The sequence below is a fragment of the Cnephaeus nilssonii genome, assembly GCF_951640355.1.
Source record: "Cnephaeus nilssonii genome assembly, chromosome: X".
In the NCBI taxonomy this organism is placed as follows: domain Eukaryota; kingdom Metazoa; phylum Chordata; class Mammalia; order Chiroptera; family Vespertilionidae; genus Cnephaeus; species Cnephaeus nilssonii.
Window position 1 is genome coordinate 127342347 of NC_137071.1, and position 10468 is coordinate 127352814.

At 46.4% G+C, this 10468-nt stretch overlaps 1 protein-coding gene across 1 annotated transcript; it reads left to right on the forward strand.

Annotated features, from left to right (window-relative positions):
* Nucleotides 1-1858: 1858 nt before the first annotated feature.
* On the forward strand, nt 1859-9372 carry UXT (ubiquitously expressed prefoldin like chaperone). The gene is made up of 7 exons (XM_079764974.1): nt 1859-1965; nt 2159-2265; nt 3443-3524; nt 3648-3715; nt 3982-4089; nt 9005-9068; nt 9278-9372. Exons 2-7 carry the CDS (start codon nt 2168-2170, stop codon nt 9329-9331), a joined length of 474 nt encoding a protein of 157 aa, XP_079621100.1. The 5' UTR covers nt 1859-1965; nt 2159-2167; the 3' UTR covers nt 9332-9372.
* The last annotated feature ends 1096 nt before the right edge of the window (nt 9373-10468 follow it).

The window sequence follows — 10468 nt, forward strand, 5'->3', positions numbered from 1 at the left end:
TCCAAAAGCTGGAATGCTATTGTCATTATATGTCATAATGTCAACATGATATGTCAACAATTATCCTGTGGTCTTGAAAGAAAGTAAATGTGGTCAAATATTAACAACTGGTGAGTCTAAGTAAAGGCTGTATGGGTGGGTGTTCACTGCCAACTTTTCTGTAGATTTGAAATGTAAAAATTGTTCCTGTGAAAAAGGGTACTAACATTTATTATCTTTATGTAACAGGGAGAACAGAGTTCTGGTGAGCTGGAGATGGGTCTAAGTCAATTAACTTGCATTTCACAAAAATAATTTTTTCTTTTTAAAATTTTTTACTTATTCTCTTTTAATCCTCACCCGAGGATATTTTTTCCATTGCTTTTTACAGAGAGTAGAAGGCAAAAAGGCAGGAAGGGAGGGAGAAAGGGAGCGAGAGAGAAACATCTGTATGAGAGAGACACATGGGTTGGCTGCCTCCCGCACAAGCCCTGACTGGGGGCCCGGGATTGAATATGCAACCCAGGTACGTGCCCTTGGCCGGGAATCGAACCCACCACCCTTTGGTGCACAGGCCGGCGCTCTAACCACTGAGTCCACTGGCCAGAGCGACAATTTTTACTTCTTAAGACCATGTTTCCAACTTTATTTTTACATTTCAAACCTACAGTGTCTGTTTCAATACCTCTAAATATAATTTAAATTATATGTAGCATGAAAAGATTTACCCCCAAAATGTTTAAATCTCAATGTTTCTTTACAATCATTTTGTTCTAAGGGCAAAGAAAAGCTTGACTTGCTCTAGGCCCCACAGGCGGGAATAGCATGTGGGGAATCCCTGCCCTGAATTCTCCTCCAGGCTCAGGCCTGCACTTGCTGGGTGAAATGCTTTTATTTAAAAATCGAACTTGGGAAATACATTCATTCCGTAACTTGAATGCAAAAAAAAAAAAAAAAAATGAATGAAAGCTTACATATATAAAAAATATATAGAAACTATTTCTAAATACAAGATAGCCAATCTTGGACAGAGGAATTCGGCAACCCTCTATTTGATGCTTCTATTAAATGAAGTGATTAAACAGTGTGTTAACTTCTGCTTGAACCCCAGTTATGCCCTGGGAGCCACGGAGCTGGAATTATCAAGGGTGAATTTTTTGAAAACCTGTCTCCGTTTAAAACTTTTTAAACGCTCACATTCATTCCCATTCCCAACGGCCAAAGCCAAACTCCCCGTGAAAAAAAATAAAAACCCAGGGCGATAGAGCACAGGGTTGTACTCCCCTTTGACAGATCGGAACCATAACCCACTCTTGCACTCCCGCTTCCCAGGCTCTGGCTTTTCTTTCTTTTCTTTTTATTTTTTGATGTGTTTTGGGGGTCTGGGGGTGGGGGATATTGTGATCGATAGCACATTCTTGAACCAAGAGCAAACATTCCTTGGGTTGGCTAGTGGGTGGAATATTTCAATTCACATTGTTTCTACAAAGTGATGCTCAACAAGTTTGTTTTGAGGTTGTCAGGTTTCATAATTAGTCAATTTTCAATTATCCACGTAAATAAAAACGGCTGTCAGTACCGAGAACAGAAAAATGACAGATTCTACCGTCGTGGTTAACCATCCAGCAGAGCTGCAGGGCTCTGGCTTTTAGATACAAAATGCTTTTTATGCCCTACGCCTACGGTGCATCCCGGCGGCTCCAGAACCCGCCAAATCCCAGGAAGGCCCGCCCCCAGCCACGCAACGGTCCCAGGAGGCTCCGCGCGCGCGCGCAGCCCGGGTTCCCACGCTCGGCCACTTCCGCAATCTCCCGGGAGTCCGCTAGCCCCGCCCCTCTCCTCTCCGCCGCTCCTTTTTCTTCCGCTTCGGACAGCCCCGCCCCGCCTGGCTATTTGATTGGCCCGCGCCCTCTTCGTACGTCATTCAACCGCGCCACCCGGAAGCCATGGTTCTTAGCAACCTTCCTTACTGCCGGGGGCTCTAAGGTGAGGGCCGCGTTGGGGTATCCCTGGGTGGCGGGCCCCCGAGTTGGAAGGGGAAGAAGGCGGACGGCCCCCCCACACACACACACCAGCGTTAGCCGGATGTGCCCACTCCCGACGTGGAGAGGGGGCGGATGTACTGTGTCTGCGGACACACTGAGTGTTCAACGTGGTCTTCCCCCTCCCTGTTCCTCAGGAGCCCATCATGGCGACGCCCCCTAAGCGGCGGGCCCTGGATGCCCCGGGGGAGAAAGTGCTGCGCTACGAAGCCTTCATCTCCGACGTGCTGCAGCGGGACCTGCAGTGAGTGGCAGTGGGGGGGGGGGGGGCGGGGGCGGGGCGTAGGGCACTTGCCACGTGGTGAGCTGGGCGGTAGGAGTCAGGGCCTAGCCTTCTGATTGGTGGGCAAGGTTTTTGGAGCCCGGCCCTACGCGCCATTCAAGAGGGAAGGAGGGGCGCCCGTTGGGGTGCTACTTGACTGGGACTTGGCATCTTCATAGAGGATGTGTCCGCGCACGCGCGGCCTGCGATGTCACTGAACTGTTAAGAGCTGGATTTCCTAGGCCAGAGTTCTCGGGTTCGAAACCAGTTTGGGCCATTTAGCCATCGGTGTGAACACGTGCCTCGCCCGGCCTTTATGGTCCTCAGTTTTCTCATCTGTGAAATGGGCAAGTTGATGGATCCTTCCATTTTACTCTTGACCCATCAGTGGTTTTGAGCAGTTCTTGTAAAGGATTTAATGTGGGTACTAGAGGTTCAATGAGTATGAAAAACTATTACTACAATCTGAGCAGGAAATAGAGTGTTCAGAACTAGTATTATGAGCATCCTAGCCCCACCGGTGTGGTTCAGTGGTTGAGTGTGGACCTATGAATCGGGAGGTCGCGATTTTCAATTTCCCCTCAGGGCACATGCCTGGGTTTCGGCCTCAGTCCGGGGAGGCAACCTATCAATGATTCTCATCATTGATGTTTCTATCTCTCCTTCACCTAACCTCCCTGAAATCAATAAACAATTTTTTAAAAGCGCATCCTAAAAGGGATGGAGGATTTTTCTAGGGTGAGAATAAGACATTCTGATTGGAGGGAGGCATTGGGAGTAATATAATAATACTAATAAATAATAGCTAACACATATGGAGCTTACTATTTGATAGGCACTATTCTAAGTACTGTATAGTAAACACTCATGTAACCTATCTAATGACTCTAGGAGGTAATACTTGTCATCCCTATTTTATAGACGGGGAAATTGAATCCCAAAGGGGTTATTTACTTGCCAAAGTCACACAGCTAGTAAAAGGAGAGCCTAGATTCAAACCCAGGCAATCTGACCCAGAGTCCAAATCTTAACTTCTGCACTAAAGCCCCTCTTTAGGGCACGGAGACTTGAGGGTCTCAGAGGGTCATAATATGAGGTATTCCAAGGACAGGGCTTCCTGTTGGTCACCATTTACTCTTGTCCCATCATGTCCCATCAGAAAGGTACTGGACCATCGTGACAAGGTATATGAGCAGCTGTCCAAATACCTTCAACTGAGAAATGTCATTGAGCGTCTCCAGGTAAAGATGCCAAGGTTGGGTACCTTCTTTTGGGGGCAAGGGAGGAGATAACCCAGACCGAAACCTGTCATGTGGCCTAAAAGTTGACCGCTAACCCCTCCCTCTTTTTTTCTGGCCCCACAGGAAGCCAAACACTCGGAGTTATACATGCAGGTGGATTTGGGCTGTAATTTCTTCGTTGACACAGTTGTGTGAGTGTCTTCCCGCCCCTTTAAGCCCACAGGGTTCAGCTTTCTTCTTTCTTCGTTCAACGAATATTTTTTTTTTAGTATTTGCTATGTACCAGACACTGTGCTAGGAGCTGGAGATGTGACAGTGAATAAAATAGGACAAAATTCCTGCTCTCCCAGAGCTGCAGTTTGGGGAAGGGAAGGAGGGGAGGGGAGTAAAAAAGTCTTAAATAAACCGTGTGGTATGCTAAACAGGGATAAGAACCCTCTAACCACTGTTTCCCTAGCTCAGACACCTCACGGATCTACGTGGCCCTTGGATATGGCTTTTTCCTGGAGTTGACATTGGCAGAAGCTCTCAAGTTTATTGATCGTAAGAGCAACCTCCTCACAGAGTAAGTCTATTCCATGAGGATAGTGTCTAAGAACACCACCATTTGCAACACCTCTCCTTTTCCCCATGGCTTCCTGGGATACTTAGGGACCCATCTCCCCTCCGCCTCGGGGGTAGGGCTGGAGAAAGGGGGGATGCAAAGCTCAGCCCTGGGTGTAGCACATATTAAGCGCTCAACAATGGTCTTTGTATTTTTCATTCGCACCAACCTGTCTTGGGCATGTGCTGTATGGCAGACTCTGTGCTTGAAGGTAGGGAGGCAGCAGTGAACAAGACAGAGGGCTTCTTAAAGGCGTACATTCTAGAAGACCTATACTGTTATGCATCACTAACAATAAAACAAGATACCTCTGACTTCACCTCCTGATAATATTTTTAAGATCTTTTATTTATTTATTTATATTTTGTATTGATTTCAGAGAGGAAGGGAGAGAGAGAGAGAAACATCAATGATGAGAGAGAATCATGGATCGGCTGCCTCCTGCGTGCCACCTACTGGGGATCCAGCCACAACCCGGGCATGTGCCCTGACCTAGAATTGAACCATGACCTCCTGGTTCATAGGTCAACGCCACACTGACCAGACCTGTTAATTTTTTATTTATTTTTATTTTTATTTTTTTATTTTTTATTTTTTTTGCTCGTTCAGTGCTCTCACCACACTGACCTTCACAGGCTTCTTAAAAAACCCCAAAATGATCCCACCTCAGGGGGATTGCAGTGGCTGTTATTTCTGTCTGCAGTACTTCTTCCTGCGTGGCTCCTTTCTCCTTCCTCAGTGTAAGTCTTGCTTAAATGTCACTTCCTCGCCCTGGCCGGTTTGGCTCAGTGGGTAGAGCATCGGCCTGAGGACTGAAGGGTCCCGGGTTCAATTCTGGTCAAGGGCACATGCCCCAGTTGCGGACTCAATCCCCAGTGGGGGACATGCAGGAAGCAGCCAATCAATGATTCTCCCTCATCGTTGATGTTTCTCTCTCTCTTTCCCTCTCCCTTTCTCTCTGAAATCAATAAAAATATATTTTTTAAAAATGTCACTTCCTCAAAGAGGTCTTCTGTAACCTAACTTTAAAATTGCAACCCCTGGCACTCCTGATTCCCTTCCCTCGCTCTACTTTTTCTTTCTCCCTGATACTTATGACCCCCTAATGTTTACTGTGCAATTTACTTCTTTCGGATGTTCATTGCCGCCTCCTATTGGGATATAAGGTTTCTAAAGGTAGATATTTTGTCTATGCCCCAAGTGACTAGAATAGTACATAGCATATAGTAGGCAGTCTGTGTTTGTTGAATGAATCTAAAAGTGAATGCTGGTAACAGGTTAAAGTGGGGATTGAAGCAGGCCTCTGTTGGTGGTGATGGGGAGGCAATGTGGGAAGAAAGTATGGGCTCCGGTTGCTTTTAAGGTTTTGTGCAGGGAAGCGGAATTGGGAGTGTGGATGAGAGGTTTGAAATGTAGCTAGGGAAAGCCTCCCGGAGGAGGTGACATTCGAGTGACTTGGTTGAGTGAACAAGGTAGGGGGCCGTCCAGGGAAGAGCATTCCTGGCAAGGGGACCAGTGTGCCTACTGTGTTAGAGGAATTGCCAGGAGAGGTGAGCATGGCTCAGGTGGAGTGAGTGAGGGGACCCTGAGCGATATACTTAGATTAACAGCACCTCACTAAAGTGACTATCACTGATCTAAAATGCCTTCTGGGCTATATTGATCTTTATTCCTACATTCATTTCTTCCAGCGTTGCCTCCCTTAGGGTTTCAGTACATCTCTTTTCAAACCTTTCCAGGGTCTCAGTGTTAGACATAATAGAGCCTCAGACCTGCTGAGATTTCTAAACCTTAGTGATCAGGCCAGTTGGTGAACAGTTTACTTGAGGGGCCTGCTCTCACAGGCCAACGCAATTCTGAACTGGTGGTCATTTAGACCAAGACCATTTTCTGTAACAAAACTCTCCTTGTTATGTCACAGGATTTATGAGCCTTTCAAATAGATTTTAATTTTAGGAGACTTGATGTCTTTAAGTTGTCAGTGCCTGCTCCCTTGTCTGGTCTTTTTGATATATTGGTGTGGTCCTTTATTGTGATGAGAAATCTGGTTGAATCTCTCTTAATTATAATTAGTGGGAATCCCTAGAAGTTTATTCTTTCTAGAAGATGAGGATTTGAGTCTGTGTAGCTTGCTCTCTTTAAAATGTGTGGTTTCGTATGGCAAACTTTCAACTTTCTTTCAGGTTATTTTATATAGCAAAAATGTCCTATCAGTCCTTCCTGTTCTTAGTATATTTCTTTGTTTGGGGAGTAGGAGGATCAGGTCTCTTTGTGTATTCTTTCCTGATTACACACAGAATACACATTCACACCCATAAACAGACATGTCATTATAGAAGGAGCAGAATAACCATATGACTATTAACACTGCCTTACATGTTAAATCAGTAGCAATAAATTAAATATATCCCTTTTGTGTTACAACTAGCATTTGATGACTTTTCTTTTTTTCTTTTTAAGTGTTGAACTCATAGCCTTTCATAGATTAAGCTTGTACCATTAATTCTTTTCTTTGATGTTCAAATTGTCCCTGATCAAGGGATCGAGCTGATCAATTTCATTCCTCTATTCTTTGATCACTACCCTAGATTTTCTTGAAAGCATTCTTGCTTTCTGGCAACAACACCCTCTATTTACTTCTTGTCCATAAGCATCATTTGAGGACTTCACGTTCCTTTGAGTAGAATAGTCATTCACTTATTCCTTCAATATGCATTGGGTGCTTACTATGTTCCACACACTGTTTTGGTTCCTGGGGATACAGCAGGGAACAAAGCAGACCAAATCTCTGCCAAATCTTACACAGTTTACATTCTAGTAAGGGGAGACAGACGAAAACATGTATATGATGTAGTATGTCACAAACCATTCTACAGAGAACAGCATGGAATGCAGATAAGAAAAATTGTAGTTACAATTTTAAATAGAATGCTTGATTGGATGTGGGGTGTGAGTGAAAGAGCAGTTCAGGTTGTGGGCTGAAAAACTGGAAGGATGAAAAAGAAAAACTGAAAGGATGGAGTTGCCATTATCTGAGATGGAGAAGGCAGGGGTAGGGAGCAGATCTAGAGAAGATCAGGAGTTCAATCTAGGATCTGTTAAGTGTGAGGTGCTTGTTAAACATTAAGGTTGGGTTTTTGAAGATGTAGTTAAAACTCCCAAGGCTGGAGATCGGGAGAGAGGTCTGGACTGAAGATATATATTTGGGAGATATTGATATGTAAATACGTTTATACTATTTTTTTCTAATTTATCATCCTGTGTCGTAGCCTTCTACTTTCTTACAGTATTTAGTTTCCCTAAAACTGACTCCTGCATTTACAGATAGCTCAGCACAATGAAGTCCACATTCCTTATCATGATATCAAGATCCTGCGTGATCTAGCCCCTTACTTCTTCTTGGACCCAATTTTCTTCCATCATTCACTTAATTTTCTAATACTCTCGCCTGACTGCTCCTCAAAAAGCTTTTTCCTGCTGTCTGGTCTTCTTTGTGGAAAAGACCTTCCTACTGTTTAACTCTTACTCATTCTACATTCTTCAGAAAGGCCTCCCGTGACCCTTTGTCATTGAGGATTCTTTTGAGTGAGAATGAACCCAGTTGGCTTATTGAAGGAATGCACTGGTTTGTGTAACTCAACATTCCAGGGCCAAAGTGGTTTCAGGCAACTCTAGCTTCCCAGTTGCTCAGGCCTTTCTTGAGCACTCTCTATGACACCCAACATCTAACCCTTTGGTAAGTCCTGTTGACTCTACCTTCAAAATATATCCCAAATCCAATTATTTCTCCTCACCTCAACTGCTGCTACTGTGGCCTGAGTCCATGTCTCCCATGGACTATTGCAGTAGCTTCCTCGCTGGGCTTCCTGCTTCCATACCAGCTAGAGCAGCCACATGGATCCTCTAAAACCCTATTCAGGCCCTAACCGGTGTGGCTCAGTGGATAGAGCGTCGGCCTGCAGACTGAAAGGTCCCAGGTTCGATTCCGGTCAAGGGCATGTACCTTGGTTGCAGGCACATCCCCAGTAGGGGATGTGCAGGAGGCAGCTGATGGATGTTTCTCTCTCATCGATGTTTCTAACTCTCTCTCCCTCTCCCTTCCTCTCTGTAAAAAATCAATAAAAATATATTTTAATAAATAAATAAAACCCTAGTCAGTTCACATTCCTGCTATGATCAAATCCCACTTACAGTAAAAGCCAGAGTCCTTAACCATGACCTTGTAGGTTTTACGTATCTGCCTCCCGCTCTCTGACCTCACCGCCTGCAATCCGCCTTCACTTATTCTCCAGCCACACTGCCTCTGTTGTGCCTCAGATGTGCCAGGTGCACCCCCACCTTGGTGCCTTTGCATTTGCTGTCTATAACATTCATCCTCCATATATCCAGATGATTCAGTTCTTCATTTTAAGTCTCGACTCAAATGCTTCTCAGTGAGGCCATCCCTAAGCACTCTGATTAGAATTGCAGCCCCCACTCCTGTACTCCTTCTTCCCTCTTATTGTCTATAATTTTTTTCCTCATCCTTAGAACCATCTGACATACTCTGTATTTTACTCCATCAGTTGTCCCTCTCAATGAGAACTTGAGCTTCATGAGGCCGAAGTTTTTGTTTGTTGTGTTTTCTGCTGTCTCCCCAGTACCTAATACCACTTGGCGTTGAGTAGGGTAGGGATTCGGTAATTCATTAATTCTTTGAGTTAGTGCAGCTCAGATGATGGCCAGGCATTTCTGGATAGGAGCAGGTCAGATAGTGGGTGTCCGACCACCTGCTGCGTGGAAGTCGTCCAGGACATAGGTAGCTCTTGAAGTGAGGAGGAAGCCTCATCCTCTGATCGTGGGGCCCACTTCGCCCTTTCTTGTTTCTTTTCTCCAGGCTCAGCGACAGCCTCACCAAGGACTCAATGAATATCAAAGCCCATATCCACATGTTGCTGGAGGTGAGAGCAGCTCACCCCACTCCCAGACTCTGTCTCCAAATGCACTTAGGGTGGTGACCTGAGGAAGGGAGAGAGCCAGGGACTGGAAGGCCCATCTGTCCCCCTCTATAAACGGAGCCAAGCTGGAGCCAGGGTGGCTCTGAGGGAGGGGAGGTCAGAGCAAGCCTGGGGTGGGGCCTCTGTTCAATCACGTCTGTCCTCTTTTTCAGGGGCTTAGAGAACTGCAAGGCCTGCAGAATATCCCGGAGGAGCCTCATCATTGACTTCTTGCCCCCCTCTCCAGACATTAAAGAGCCTGCATGCCTTTTTGAGTCACACGGCCCTTCATTTTCCCCCTCACCCCTACTGTTTGCTAAGGTGCCCTGTGTCTAAAGCACCAAGTTACCAGGAGGCCCAGAGATCCCGTCTGTGTGGACTCTTTAAAGCCCCCCTGAAGTCCTGCCTCCAGCCTGATACCTGGCAGCATTTGCTACTAGACTTACTGCTCTGCCCTCTCTCATCCGTTGTCTTGGCAACCTGGGCCCCCGCCTGACCCTTTTTTTTTTTTTATCTTGGGCACTACTCTTTTAATTACGATAGCGAATGGGCCAATTCAGGGTGGAGGTTTGTTCCCAGGGCAATCGGCCTTTCACTCCCGGCCCCAAGGTTTACCCCCTCTCCCACATCCTAATCCAGGCGTCCTCAAACTACGGCCCGCGGGCCACATGCCGGAGTTTTTGCCGTTTTGTTTTTTTACTTCAAAAGATATGTGCAGTGTGCATAGGAATTTGTTCACAGTTTTTTTAAAACTATAGTCTGGCCCTCCAACGGTCTGAGGGACAGTGAACTGGCCCCCTGTTTAAAAAGTTTGAGGACCCCTGTTAATCATTCCTCAGGAACCTTAAATTACAACCATGCCCGGCTCGCCCTAAATTGGCCTCACTGCTGCTTCTAAATAGTTCAGTTTCCACCAGTGGGCACGGAGCCAGATCCCGCCCTCCGTGGTCCTGCCCTTAGTCTATGGTTTGTCCGGCTTCCAATAAATACAGAGCCAAGTTCCCCCCCTTTATAACTGGCTGCAGCCCGACCCTGCCCTCCTCGGCATTTAGTTTCCGCCACTCCGCTCCTTCACTTGTCTGGCAGCTGTCCGGCCCTGCCTCTGCGGCGGTCTAAATTTGTCTTTTCTAGCCAATCGCTATAGAGTTACCCTACCCGCCTAGGCTGAGCGCTGGCCCGACCCCTTTACTGCCGGCTGCTACGCCCACTTCCATATAAGGCCCGCTTCCGCTGAGCGGCAAGGAGGGCAGCACCGCCCTGTCGTGTTTTGGCAGCTGTCTAGGAGGCCCTCATCCTCCAATCAGCAGCAAGCAGAGCCCACGCACCCCAATCCTCAGAGGTCTTCCATCAATCCCGTCCAGGCC